We start from the raw sequence: 15608 nt of genomic DNA on the forward strand, positions 1-15608 counted from the left end.
CTGTCCTGCAGGATGCTGTGGAGAGGATGTTCATTGTTCTCCAAAACAGAATCTAACTTCCTCCTCATCCGTTGCTCCACCACAGCACTGAGAGGGTCCAGCCTTCTGCCTACAACAGAACCAGCCTTTTTCACCAGTTTGTCCAGGCGCCTACAGTTTGTGTCTGTAGTGCAACTCCCCCAGCAGACAGCAGCATAGAACAGTGCACTCTCAGTGATAGTGTGATAAAACATGCACATCATATCACTGCAGACACTGAAGGACCTGAGCCGTCTCAGGAAGAAGAGACGACTCTGGCCCCTCCTGTACACTGCTTCTATGTTGGCAGACCACTCCAGTTTATTGTCCAGCACCACCCCCAGGTATTTGCAGGTCTGAACAGTCTCTATCTCCCCTCCATCAATGCAGACTACTGCACTAGAATACATCTGGATGTGGCAGGACTCTGAGTTGTACCTGAAGTCTGATGTGTACAGGGTGAAAAGAAAAGGAGCTAAAACAGTACCCTGCGGAGCCCCAGTACTGCATTCCAGTGTTCCAGAAACACATTTCCCCATCCTGACATACTGTGGTCTGGCAGTCAGACAGTCTATAATCCATGATGTCAGGGAGGGGGCCACACCCATACCGAGCAGCTTGTCTTTCAGTATGGGAGGCCGTATGGTGTTTAAGGCACTGGAGAAGTCAAAGAACATGATTCTCACATATGAACCAGTCACATCCAGATAAGCATATGCCCGATGCAGCATGTACAGAATCGCGTCTTCCACTTCTGTGTTTCTGGAAGGCAAACTGGAGGGGATCAAGAGCCTCAGCAACCTGCAATCTCATGCGACGAACAAGGAGTCTCTCCAAGGTCTTCATGATATGAGATGTCAAAGCCACCGGTCTGTAGTCATTCAGCTCCACCGGTTGCCCTAATTTGGGCACCGGTATGAGACAAGAAGTTTTCCACAGCACCGGGACTTTTTCCATCTGAATGCTCATATTAAAGAGCCTCTGAAGAGGGACTGCTAGTTGACCAGCACAGTCCCTCAGAAGCCTTGGACAGACTCCATCTGGGCCTGAAGCCCTCCCTAACTTAAGTCTCCTGAGCTCAGCTCCAACCTCCTCTATAGTTAGACACAGAGGTTGTAGCGGAGGGATGGCGACAAGAGTGATGTTGTTATCAACCATAGAGATGGTTGGGGTGCAGCTGGACAGCTAGTGGTAGGGCTGTCGCGGATGAGGAATTCCCCCTGCGGTGAGTCAGGGTGGCTCAATATCGCAGTATGCGATATTATTGCATCATCTTTTTTTTTTTTTTTTTTAATCTATCTATCTAGCAAATTGCCCTCGAGAATGAGATCCTTCCTCAAGTGGAGGAGTTCAAGTATCTCGGGGTCTTGTTCACGAGTGAGGGACGAATGGAGCAGGAGATTGACAGATGGATCGGTGCGGGGTCTGCAGTGATGCGGGCTCTGCACCGGCCCGTCGTGGTGAAGAAGGAGCTGAGCCAGAAGGAGAAGCTCTCGATTTACCGCTCAATCTATGTTCCTACCCTCACCTATGGTCACGAGCTGTGGGTAGTGACCGAAAGAACGAGATTGCGAATACAAGCGGCCGAAATGAGTTTCCTCCGCAGGGTGTCTGGGCTCTCCCTTAGAGATAGGGTGAGAAGCTCGGTCATCCGGGAGGGGCTCGGAGTAGAACCGCTGCTCCTCCGCATCGAGAGGAGTCAGATGAGGTGGCTCGGGCATCTGGTGAGAATGCCTCCTGGACGCCTTCCTGGTGAGGTGTTCCAGGCCCGTCCCACTGGGAGGAGGCCCCGGGGAAGACCCAGGACACGTTGGAGAGACTATGTCTCTCGGCTGGCCTGGGAACGCCTCGGGGTCCCCCCAGAAGAGCTGGAGGAAGTGGCCGGGGACAGGGACGTCTGGGTTTCTCTGCTCAAGCTGCTGCCCCCGCGACCCGATCCCCGGACAAGCGGAAGATGATGGATGGATGGATGGATGGATGGATGGACACACACATACAAAAAGAATGATGATTTATAGCTGGGTCATGTCCTTGTTACGTGCAAGGAAAACCAGCAAGTTAACCTTAAGCGGTTTGAGAGAGGATCTGAGAGGGGTGATAACATTTCCAGCCAATGAAAAACCATGGTTTTTCATTAGGGTCGCTGGGCTCCTCCTGCAGGTAGCGAGTGAGCTCCAGGTCGGCTCTGGCTCTCTTCGGGACGGTTGCCGACGTTCTTGTCCGTGACTTCAGCAGGTCAACCAGATACCGTGTAACAGCGCCTGTTAGGCGTTTATGTCTGTCACTGTTTCTGCTGTACTTGACGACTCCAGCAAAGGCTTCGCCGACTCCAAGCTGTCGGCTAGCCGCGACATGAGCTGCTCCGCGACTAGGAGGCGCCTCAATAGCTGGATGGTAGCTTGCTCGGTCAGCCCTTAAATTAGTTGTGTTTCCTCGTTTTACTTGAACCGTTTTGCCGCAGATTTTAGAGACTGCCTCATTTTAATTGGCTGGTTCCCGCTTTTCATTTGGCTGAAAGCCGAAATGCTCCCAAAGGGGCTGAGTAACATTTAATTTTGATACCAGTACAACTACCATTGTCTCTTTCTCAACGTGTGTTGTGGTGAGATGCGGTGACGTGCAGTGATGGCCCATCATGAAGCGCGGTGGGCTTCTTCATATCGCGATATTTCTTTTTTTGCGGTTACCGCAACAGCCCTAGCTAGTGGTAAGAGTTGCTGCAGAGGTGGAGGTGCAGCTGGACTGAGGAGGCAAGGTGGTGGGAGCAGCCACAGATGTGGAGGTACAGCTGTGCTGAGGAGATCTGGCGGTGGAAGCTGCTGTAGAGGTGGAGGTACAGCTAGACAGAAGAATCCTGTTGGTGACAGTTGCTGCAGAGGTGGTGGTGCAGTTAAGGCCTCGGTATGCTTCTCCGTAGTCACAGAGAGGCTCTCCGTCCTTTTAAAAGTTCTCCGTCGGGATGTCGGATACGCAAGGTAGTTCACCTCCCGATCAGTAGGCGTCGCTACGTTAAACGACCCAATCTCGCGACATCTATGGTGAAAGTCGTTGATTGATTGTTTACCTTCCGGCTCTGTTCCACTCCTCACAGTGAACGATGGCGAATGAAAGAGAAAGACAAGTTGGAGCTTGTTGATATTGAAATGCAAATCATTTTGACCAAATGTTGACCGGCACACAGTAAACTCTTTCAAAAATGGCGGTGTTGTTGTTGAGAGAGGAAGGCGCAAAACCGGAAAAGTGATTCCAGAAATTATGTTGTTAGCCGACCAATCACAACCCCTGACATCTGGATAGATAGGAATTTTGGCCGACGCACGCAAGCGATGGAGAGGGCTCTCCATAGTGACCATAAATCAGCCTTTAGGCAGAGGAGGAGGCTTGGCGATGCACGTTTACATCGAGGTGGAAGTACAGCTGGGCAGTGGAAGCAGTATAGAGGAGGCACCTGAAGTGGTGGGGGTGGAGGGAGCAGCAGCAGAGGTGGAAAAAGCCACACTATCAAACCGGTTGTAATGTTGGTTGAAAGTATTGGCTCTGTCCACATCACCAATAACCGCCACCATCCATTGGTGGCCAGTGATAGACTATTAGCTAAATTAGATGTCAAATTTGATCCAAATGCACACTTCTGTCTCTCATAAGGCAGCGATAGATAGAAATAATTAAACTCCCATGGTCTTTATTCACTCTTCTATCAGTGAGACACAGGCTCCCATATTGTGGTAAAATAGAATCAGTGCAAGAGTATGCAAAAACAGAAAGCAAGTAGGACTCATTGATGGAAATGTTTAAATGGATAAGCCTTGTGGTCCTGATTTTAACAAGCATTTTTCATTTGCCCAACACAAACATCATTGAAAAAAATGCAGCTGATGTTTTTTTTTGTTTTTTTTTCAGAACTTTTTTACTTAAGAACAGTAAATCAACAATCTATTGCGGCTTGATTCACACCATCTAGATTATTTATATTTGTTCTTTTTACATAATTTTAAACAACACATACCAATATTAATATCAAATAATTTGTTTAAGATTAATATTGATATGTTTAAATAAATTAGTTTTGGTAAATGTTGAGATACACTGTAGTAAACAACAAGGATTTTTTGGGGGAAAAAATAAAACAGATTTTTCTTTCAAAGGGGTAATTTATGACCTTCTAAACCATTCTGTGTTGTGCTTGAGCGGCAACCACAAGGAATAAAACAAACAGCCAAAACCTAAAGTGAAACCTAAGATGTGTCAACAAAAAAAAGCATTTGGGGGCAGTTCATCTGTGTCAGGTCAAGATGACCATTTGCTTACCTCAGCAACCCCCTCTTATAGCCACAGGATAGGAACACACAAACACACACACTTGTGTGTATTTGTGTGCACAAACCAAATAACACATACATACATGTCAGAATTATTTTCCATGGATCCATCAACCAAGGCCTGCATGATAAGACAGGCTTTGACAACTGCTCGAAATAACATACCTCCTGACTATCATTAGCACGGCCCTCTCACTCATGTCATGAATCAGTTAATGATGTGGAGCAAAAAGAGAGTTTATATTAAAATAAACAGAGCTTGTTTACTCAACACGTATAGATACTTTATACTCATCATTTATACTTAAACTTGTCAATGTCAAAACCAAATGATAACTTCTCGACTCAAACAAATGTCTGATGCTATATTGCTGTGTTTTATGCATTTGTTGTGTGGACATTACGTGTGAGTATGTCAAGATGTAACAGTAGTCGTTACTAGTGTCGGACATGTTTTGTCATGTTATGGCATCTACCATTTTGCACGTCCAGGATGTGATGTTTATCAAGTGTCCATCCTCCTATGTTGGAAGCATCCATCTCATAGCCTTGCAGAACAGCTGTTCTCTTTTCCCACAGGATGAGGTCCAGGCAGGACTCATATTCAAATCCCACTGAAACTGTCAGACACACACGCAGGGTAAGGCTGGTTGTTTGTCTCTTTAATTTGACTATTTTCAAATCAAAGTGAATAGAAAAGTTAGTGAAATTCAGACCAAACAATAAACCACACAGTTAACCTTTTTAGGTTAACAGGTTAGTTGCGAAGAGGCTGGAAATCCTACAAGTACTTCAGCTAACACGGAGTACATGGCGGCAACAGAGAACCATAGAGTAGATTCCTTACAGCTTTGATGCTCCATTTTTGCAAATAAAGTTGTGGATATAGTGGAGGACTGGCACAGGAAGTACCATAAATGTATTCAGCAGTAAGAGAACAAGTCCTTACATACCAACATGATCACTGAAAAGACTTAGACTTAGACAGATCATGGAACCTGTCTAGGACAAGGACTATCTGCACAAAACTGCCTAAACAAAATGTTAAGCAATTTAAGAATGACTTTGAATTTACACTTATACTGTCTAGAATTTCATGAAACGATTCCAAGAATTTGGAGACATGCCTGTCTACAGGTGGCACATGAAAAACAACAAAAAAACTGTTTAGTACCTTTAAAACAGATTTCCTATTTGATATTAACTCACCAACTGCCTCTGATAACCCATAAACACGTTGGCCATAGGCATCTGTCTTGTCCCAGATAAAGGTGTAGGATAGATTTGGCTGAGCAGGAAACCATTTCTGGAAGAGGCGACCCACTACCGCCACCATCAGGTGAACCTGCATCAATGGGACCAGAAATGAAAGTCACTTAGTTTAGTATAGAGTTCCACTGAAATAGTTGGTGATGCTTTTTAATTGACTCCAACTGATCACACTCAGTATTCTGTACTCAGTTTTAGTATTACAGCATGATGGTTTTGAGGTAAATTAAATCATGTGCATCTCACCTTCATCAGATTAAAAGGTATCGAAGACTGTGTCATGGAGACTTTAAGGACTGGTTTATATCCTGCCGCTCTGGAGCTCAGGTAGATCAGGTTTAGATCACTGCCGGGTATTGAGGTCTCTTCTTGCAAAACCTGGAGAGAAACACAACAGAATACAGCAGGAAACACTATATGACTACCTTGATGAAAAATGAAAAATAAAACAGTGCAGTTATAGGATATATATATCCTATTAGGAATGCGCAGATATATCGTTGGTATTGGCCAATACTCAGTTTGTTAACTGCAATCAGCAACATTTATGACATAAATATAACATAGACTGATGGCAGTAGCCAATGTTTATAAGATGTTGCACTGACTTTGACCCAAAAGTGACAGGATTAGCCTGCAGCTGCAGATTCAGCAAACATCCAATAGGTGACAACCTAATTCCATTTGGTTAACAATTATCTTCTACTTATACATTAACACACACACACACACACACACACACACACACACGGATATATGTACATATATACATATATATAGAATCTCACATTGCTGGAATGCTACTATTCCAGCAATCCTAGAGAGAAGGGATATATGCGGAGGATATGGAACCAATGGATACTTCGAAACCTAACATCTAAACTATCTAAGAAACAACATCTGACCCAGTGTTCTAATGTTGGGAAACTAAATCTGCTATCACAACTAGAGGTCAATGAGGTACAACAAAGATGCAAAAGGAAGGGGGAGCCAGGATGACAGTTCAGGGTGTATAAATCATCATCTTCCCTACTCGAGAATGGGTACCAAGCCCTATTAGAAAGCCCTGATAGCCTTACCACAAAGGCAGCTCTTAGCTCTGGCTACCAGCCTGAGAAGGTACACTTGAGAACCTGAAGACAAGAGAGTAAATAGGATGTTCTCCACCGAACCATCCAAAGTGTATGCTGTATGGGTAATAAGATGAGAATAGACACACCCCGCACTAAGATTGAACAATACTGAAAGAGCCTATGGGAGAGAGAAACATCAAATACCACCATGGCTAGTGGATCTGAGAGCTGACCACAGCAGTCTCCCAGAACAGGAACTAGCCATCACGGTGGCAGACATCCAAGAAAGAGTCTCAAGTATGAAGAGCTCGGCTGCAGGAGGCCCTGACATGATACACATCTACTGGCTAAAGAAACTAACAGCACCATGAACACCTAGCAGCACAAATGGACCAGCTGCTAATGGATGGGACCCACCCAGACAGGTTAACTACCAGCCAATAACCTGCCTCTGTACAACATGGAAGCTCCGATCAGGCACATGACTCAACACATGAGCGGGGCACAGAGGCAAGCTAAACACGAGCTAGTGATCAACAGAACTGTCACTCAAGACTATAAGATCAGACATAAAAATCTGTGCAGTGCTTGACTTCAAGAAAGCCTACAACTCCATGCCATACACATGGACAATGGAATGCTTGGAACTCTACAACATCAACAGGACACTGAGAGCCTTCATCAGACTGTGAAAGACAACCCTGGAGACCAATTCCAAGCCAACTGCACAAGTCAACATTAAGTGTGGTATCCACCAAGGACATGCCCTGTCCCCACTGCTGATCTGCATAGGCCTGAATCACTTCAGCCACATCATCACAAAGAGTGGCTATGGATACCGGTTCTGAAGTGGAGTGACTGCCAGCCACCGCCTCTACATGTATGACATCAAGTTGTATGCCAGGACTGAGCAAGACATTGACTCACTGATACACCTTACCAGGATATACAGCAAGGACTAGATGATTGTGGCCAAATTATATCAAATAGAGACAAGGTGATCATGACTGAAGGGGTTTAACTCCAAGAGGGCACCATAACAGATGTTGAGGACAGCTACAAATACTTTGGGATCCCACAGGCAAATGGCAACCATTAAGAGGCCACGAGGAAGTCAGCCACAACAAAGTACCTACAAAGACTGAGGCAGGTCCTGGAGAGTCAGCTGAATCGGAAGAACAAAGTCCGAGCCATCAACACCAACACCCCTCCAGTCATCAGATACCCAACTGCCATAATAACCTGGCCAAAAGAGGAGATTGAAGCCTCTGATATAAAGAACAAGAAAGTTCCTTACACTGCATGGAGGGTTTCACCCCAAGTCCCAAGGCCGGGTCTACCACATCAGGCAGGAACCCAGGTATATGAAAGAGGCTTCTGCAACAGTCCAGCACATAGTAGCAGGGTGTAAGATTCAGAGAGGCACGGCATACATGGAACACCATAACCAAGGGGCAGGGATAGTGTACAGGAACATCTGTGCTGAGTATGGATTGGAAGTCCCAAATTTAAAATGGGAAACACCTCTAAAGGTAGTGGAGAATGACAGAGCTAAGATCCTGTGGGACTTCCAGATCCAGATCAATAAGCAGGTGATGGCTAACCAACTGGACAATGTGGTGGTCGACAAACTACAGAAGAAGGCAGTAGTGATAGATGAAGCAGTTCCAAGTGACAGCAACATCAAGAACAAGAAACACAAGAAGCTTGAAAAATACCTAGGCCTGAAACAGGAAGTTGAAATGATGTGGGGATTGAAGGCAGCAGTACTACTAGTGGTAATCGGAGCGCTCAGAGCCATGAACCCTAAACTGGGAGAAAGGCTCCAGCAGATCCCAGGAGCAACACCAGCGCCCTAGAAACAGCTAAGATATTACGTAGAACCCTCAAGGTCTCAGGCCTCTAGTAGAGAACCCGAGCTTGACAGGGGGGTACCACCCACAAGAAGGGCGAGTGTGGAGTTTTATATACATTGTCTTGTTTGTCTCTGTGATGAACTGGCGACCTGTCCAGTGTGTTCCCTGCCTCCCACTCAATGACAGCTGAGATAGGCTCCAGCTATTTGAATACTTTTTTTTTTTTAAACTGATAGTTGTAGCCATTACTTCATTCACTCAAATATCCATCCATCCATCCATTATCTTCCGCTGGTCCGGGGATCGGGTCGCGGGGGCAGCAGCTTGAGCAAAGAGACCCAGACGTCCCTGCCCCCGGCCACTTCCTCCAGCTCTTCTGGGGGGACCCCGAGGCGTTCCCAGGCCAGCCGAGAGACATAGTCTCTCCAACGTGTCCTGGGTCTTCCCCGGGGCCTCCTCCCAGTGGGACGGGCCCGGAACACCTCACCGGGGAGGCGTCCAGGAGGCATTCTCACCAGATGCCCGAGCCACCTCATCTGACTCCTCTCGATGCGGAGGAGCAGCGGTTCTACTCCGAGCCCCTCCCGGATGACCGAGCTTCTCACCCTATCTCTAAGGGAGAGCCCAGACACCCTGCGGAGGAAACTCATTTCGGCCGCTTGTATTCGCGATCTCGTTCTTTCGGTCACTACCCACAGCTCGTGACCATAGGTGAGGGTAGGAACATAGATTGACCGGTAAATCGAGAGCTTCGCCTTCTGGCTCAGCTCCTTCTTCACCACGACGGGCCGGTGCAGAGCCCGCATCACTGCAGACGCCGCACCAATCCGTCTGTCAATCTCCTGTTCCATTCGTCCCTCACTCGTGAACAAGACCCCGAGATACTTGAACTCCTCCACTTGGGGAAGGATCTCATTCCCGACCCGAAGAGAGCATTCCACCCTTTTCCGGCTGAAGACCATGGTCTCAGATTTGGAGGTGCTGATGGTCATCCCAGCCGCTTCACACTCGGCTGCGAACCGCTCCAGTGAGAGCTGAAGGTCACGGCCTGACGACGCCAACAGAACCAAATCGTCCGCAAAAAGCAGAGACCCGATTCTGAGGTCGCCAAACCGGACCCCCTCAACGCCCTGGCTGCGCCTAGAAATTCTGTCCATAAAAATTATGAACAGAATCGGTGACAAAGGGCAGCCCTGACGGAGTCCAACCCTCACAGGAAACATGTCCGACTTACTGCCGGCAATGCGGACCAAACTCTGACACCGGTCATACAGAGACCGAACAGCCCATATCAAGGAGTCCGGCACTCCATACTCCCGGAGCACCCCCCACAAGAGTCCCCGAGGGACACGGTCGAACGCCTTCTCCAAGTCCACAAAACACATGTAGACCGGTTGGGCGAACTCCCATGCACCCTCCAGGATCCTGCGGAGGGTATAGAGCTGGTCCACTGTTCCACGGCCAGGACGAAAACCACACTGCACCTCCTGAATCCGAGATTCGACTATCCGGCGGATCCTCCTCTCCAGTACCCCCGAAAAGACCTTACCAGGGAGGCTGAGGAGTGTGATCCCCCTATAGTTGGAACACACCCTCCGGTCCCCCTTTTTAAAGAGGGGGACCACCACCCCGATCTGCCAGTCCAGAGGCACTGCCCCCGATGTCCACGCGATGCTGCAGAGGCGTGTCAACCAAGACAGCCCCACAACATCCAGAGCCTTGAGGAACTCAGGACGGACCTCATCCACCCCCGGGGCCTTGCCACCGAGGAGTTTTTTGACCACCTCGGCAACCTCAGCCCCAGAAATGGGAGGTCCCACGTCCGAGCTCCCCAACTCTGCTTCCTCATCGGAAGGCGTGTCGGTAGGATTGAGGAGGCCCTCGAAGTACTCCCCCCACCGACTCACGACGTCCCTAGTTGAAGTCAGCAGAGCCCCGCCCTCACCATACACGGTGTTGACGATGCACCGCTTCCCCCCCCTGAGCCGCCGGATGGTGGACCAGAATCTCCTCGAGGCCGTCCGGAAATCGTTCTCCATGGCCTCCCCGAACTCCTCCCAAGCCCGAGTTTTTGCCTCAGCAACCGCCGAGGCTGCGTTCCGCTTGGCCTGTCGGTACCCATCAGCTGCTTCCAGAGTCCCACTGGCCAAAAAGGCCCGATAGGACTCCTTCTTCAGCTTGACGGCCTCCCTCACCACTGGGGTCCACCAGCGGGTTCGGGGATTGCCGCCACGACAGGCACCGACCACCTTGTGGCCACAGCTCCGGTCGGCCGCCTCAACAATGGAGGCACGGAACATGGCCCATTCGGGCTCAATGCCCCCACCTCCCCCGGGACATGGTTGAAGCTCTGCCGGAGGTGGGAGTTGAAACTCCTCCTTACAGGGGATTCCGCCAGCCGTTCCCAGCAGACCCTCACAATACGTTTGGGCCTGCCAGGTCTGACCGGCTTCCTCCCCCACCAGCGGAGCCAACTCACCACCAGGTGGTGATCAGTTGACAGCTCCGCCCCTCTCTTCACCCGAGTGTCCAGGACATACGGCCGCAAGTCCGATGATACGACTACAAAGTCGATCATCGAGCTGCGCCCTAGGGTGTCCTGGTGCCAAGTGCACATATGGACACCCTTATGCCTGAACATGGTGTTCGTTATGGACAATCCGTGACGAGCACAGAAGTCCAACAACAAAACACCACTCTGATTCAGATCGGGGGGGCCGTTCCTCCCAATCACGCCCCTCCAGGTCTCACTGTCATTGCCCACGTGAGCATTGAAGTCCCCCAGCAGGACGAGGGAGTCTCCCGGAGGAGCACTCTCTAGTGCCTCCTCCAGGGACTCCAAAAAGGGTGGGTACTCTGAACTGCCGTTCGGTGCATAAGCACAAACAACAGTCAGGACCCGTCCCCCCACCCTAAGGCGGAGGGAGGCTACCCTCTCGTCTACCGGGGTAAACCCCAATGTACAGGCGCACAGCTGGGGGGCGATAAGTATGCCCACACCTGCTTTACGCCTCTCACCGCGGGCAACTCCAGAGTGGAAGAGAGTCCAACCCCTCTCGAGGAGGCTGGTTCCGGAGCCCAAGCCATGCGTCGAGGTGAGTCCGACTATATCTAGCCGGAACCGCTCAGCCTCGCGCACCAGCTCAGGCTCCTTCCCCAGCAGAGAGGTGACGTTCCACGTCCCAAGAGCCAGCTTCAGTAGCCGAGGATCAGACCGCCAAGGTCCCCGCCTTCGGCTGCCGCCCAGCTCACATTGCACCCGACCCCCATGGCCCCTCCCACGGGTGGTGAGCCCGTAGGATATAAAAATATAAAAAATTAATATGCTCCACCACTTCCACAACTTTGGTTTTTCCTACTTACTTCTCTTCCCCTACAAAGGTTACTAAAACCTGCTCTGTAATTCTAGATGTGAATTTGTCAGCCTTAATGTTCACCCTCTGGTGGACTATGCATTATTGTGCTGTCCAACTATAAGTCTCTGGTTGGACATCTGAAAATATACAAATTCAAATTTTAAATAAGACATTTTCTTTTCTTACAAATTATCTGACTTGCCTATAGTTAAAACTTTGAAGAGGGAGACTCAAAGAAAAGTAGGATGGGTAAATAAATATATGATGATGAAAAAAAAAATTTTCCTCGACGAAAGATTGACTAAAGTGTTCCAGTGTTATACTTTTAAGCTGCACAATAGGCTTTTCATTAGCTGGACATTTAGCGTTCATTGCAGATCCATTACATCTCCTTTAAAACTGCCCTTCTCTCTAATGGAATCAGCTCACAAAAAAGCTATGAAGCCACTTTCTTTCCACTCGCCTTTGATCAGCACCAACATGCACATGCATAAAAGCTTGCCTCAAACACTTTCCTTTAATGCAAACACTCCCTTAATTGCAGCCATCTAAGCAAATACACAGAAACTTGGGAAAATAATTATAGAGCAATGGTTAAGGGTTGTGAAAATATAAAAACACTCTGTCATCCGTTTAATTTCCTTAGGAGATTGGTTAAAACAATGTGACAACAAAGATCCAAACACACTTACACACATCCCTGCTTTTCACTAAATTCTATGCAGTTAAATCTGTCATCCATTCCATACATCCAACATACAGTTTGCTCCATCACCTTTTACCTATCTCGCTCGCAGAGAAAACACACACACCCTAAAAAAAGTATGTCTTGCCATGTGTATGCAATTAGAATTCTCCATGGTGATCCTTTAAGTTTGCCTGGTGCAGGTAGGTCATCTGGTTGAGCAGGCACCCCAGATACAGAGGCTAAAGCTCCTCAATGCAGCCAGCCCTTTGCTGCTTGTCATCCTTCTCTCTCTCTACTTTCCTTCCTGTCAAGAAACTTTCAAATAAAGGCCTCTAGTACCAAAAAAAAAAAAAAAAATCATGACAGAAAGTTGTTTTCCAACAGAAATGTGTTTTAGGCTAACGGGCAATTAGGTTCTGGAAGTAAAGTGGGTTCAGTGTGTGTACGTGCATGCACACATACCACTAGAACCGCTTCAGAGTGATAATTCCTCTTCTGTGGTAACCATGTATGTGTGTTAGTGCATGCATGTACTTGGTTTATCATAGACTAACTAGCTATCTAACTAACTACAATAGAGGCAAGTCGAGGCTATCATTGGAAATTGAAATTTCCACGAGGAGAATTTTCACAGACATTTTCTTTGCCATTACCTGAGTTTCAGGTATGATTGGGCCATCCTTAAGTGAGCCTCTGTAAAATGTAGACAAAGGTGAAGAAACAATGACAGGACTGGGTCTGATGAAACCACTCAGGTCACAGCTTGGAATGTCATTCTCCTCCTGAAACAACCAGACAAAGTGTGTCATTCTGTTTTGTTCACTGACATTCATTCATTAATATTCAATGAGAGTGCTCCTGTTTTTTTTATTAGTCCGTGTCAAACAGTTAACATATTGTTCATGAAAAAAAGAAAACGCACAGTGTCATCTTATACCAATATAACCTTTGAGCCATCACATCTTAAATAAGGCATCTTCAGTCAGTGTAAAACAATAAAAGGCCAAACAACAGCTTTAGATTTGTCTTAAATAATAACAGCATTGATTAGTCATAAATCCATGACCCAGCAAAGATAGAAAAATACAGTATCTAAACAGCCAAGAGTATCACCACTCACCTTCTTCATGACCAACGTGTCCATCACATAGAAGACGTTCCATGGCACCCAGACAGTTCTGTACTGAGTAAGGAATGGAGCACGCTCAAAACTCAACGTTAGGGATGCCCCGCCATTCGTCAGTAGATCAAACCTGTGTGCACATCAACACCAAACAACCAGATCAGTTGTATTGTTTGTGCTAAAAAATACCACTTCATGTTTTCCTGATAGATATTTCATGAAGGGCTTTGTTAGGGTTGTTGGGCATGCTGTGGAGGCGGGCAGACCAGTTAAGCTCCATAGTTTGGATGTGTGTGCTAGAGGAGGGATTGGTGTATTTCAGTTATTGATGTACACTCAGTTATGTTTCTAGCGTTTTAAGGCACACACTTCTGACTTTATTTCCTTATTATGTTTTACCTTTAGTTTTCAGTAATTTCATTCTACGGCAGTCAATTTCATTATCATTACAGCATGTCATGTGAACTTCAGTTTACATCTTGGAATGTAAGAGGTTTAAACAAACTTGTTAAGTTGAAAGTGGTTATGAGCAGGAGCAGACAATTAAAAGCTAAAATAGCTTTTATGCAGGAAACCCACTTGACCCCTGTAGATATAATCAGAGTGAGGAGGAGATGGCCTGGTCAAGTATTCTCAGCTACTTTCACATCACACTCACTTGGGGTAATTACACTGATACACAATTCTGTGACCTTTAAACTTATTAGTGTTGATGAAGATTGATTTGGCAGATACCTCATCATCCAATGAGAAATTCTCTCAGTCCGATTAAATCTGGTCAATCTATATGGGCCCAATGAAGATAAGCTGTCTTTTTTTTTTTTAGACACCTGTTTTTATCCTTGGCTGCTTTACCTGGTAATTTTGTCATAGGTGGGAACTTTAATTGTGCTCTCCAGCCTGGAATGGACAGATCTACTGGAACTGATACTTCTTATAATCAGACAAGAAAGGAGCTGCTACAGTATATTAAAGAATTTATTTTAATTGACATTTGGAGTGGGAGACATCCCGGCCAATTAACTTTCCCTTGCTAATCTAGCATGTGTCAGATATTCTCCAGAATTGATCATTATTTGGTTTCTGCCTCCTTGGTATCTCTAGTCTCATGATGCTGGTATGATAGCATTATATTTTCAGATCATGCTTAGGTTTAATTTATTCTGAATATGCTCCAGTCTACGAATTACTCCCCAAGATGGCGTCTTCAGGCATTTTGGCTTAGGAATCCAGAATTTATTGAGTTTATTGGAGTACAAATTGATTATTATTTTGAAAATAATACAAGTCAGACATCAGCTGCTATATGATGGGAGGTTTTTAAAGCCTTTTTGAGAGCCCAGACGATAAACTTCACAAGTTTTAAACACAAAAAGTGTAGATTGGAGATGGAACAACTGGAAAAAAAAGACAGAGATTGGGTTTTGGCCACTTACGCATAGAACGATATCAGGAAGTATGAGAGGATCTCCCAAGCTGTGGTCATTGTTAATACTGCCATGTAATATGTTTCTATGTTGTTCCTGTTAATACATTCCCCACAAGAGCCTGCCATGTATAAAGATATATAGCATGTTCATAGAAAAAAGATAAACCTTGTCCCACTTCACTTTTTACTTTGCTTTAGAAAAGATAAGCTACACCTCAAAATTAAGCTTGGAAAATCTGGAAGGCTTTCTGTAATCTCTTTGAGAAAAATGATATTGAAGTAGATGGCTGGAATGATGAGCTGAACTTAAATCATTTTATCTTGATTTAGTATGTGTGTGTCTATATACATATATTCATGAATACATGCTGGCATGCATATGTTCTTGTTTTCTTTTTACTTGTATATTTTCCTTTTATATTCATCATTATTGCTATTATTATTGTTGTTTCTTACATGTGCCTTCTTGTTCCTGTT

At 46.4% G+C, this 15608-nt stretch overlaps 1 protein-coding gene across 3 annotated transcripts in view; it reads right to left on the reverse strand.

Moving 5' to 3' along the window:
* tenm3 (teneurin transmembrane protein 3) overlaps positions 1–15608 on the reverse strand; it is a 204043-nt gene that overhangs the window by 84911 nt on the left and 103524 nt on the right. For all 3 annotated transcript variants that reach the window (XM_075464209.1, XM_075464208.1, XM_075464210.1), the window contains 5 exons: positions 13700–13832; positions 13233–13361; positions 5853–5984; positions 5547–5682; positions 4814–4957 (listed from right to left, as the gene is read on the reverse strand). In XM_075464209.1, coding sequence (XP_075320324.1) covers positions 4814–4957; positions 5547–5682; positions 5853–5984; positions 13233–13361; positions 13700–13832 — 674 coding nt within the window. The remainder of the gene's footprint in view (positions 1–4813; positions 4958–5546; positions 5683–5852; positions 5985–13232; positions 13362–13699; positions 13833–15608) is intronic.

Source organism: Odontesthes bonariensis, chromosome 4, assembly GCF_027942865.1.
Source record: "Odontesthes bonariensis isolate fOdoBon6 chromosome 4, fOdoBon6.hap1, whole genome shotgun sequence".
Lineage (NCBI taxonomy): Eukaryota > Metazoa > Chordata > Actinopteri > Atheriniformes > Atherinopsidae > Odontesthes > Odontesthes bonariensis.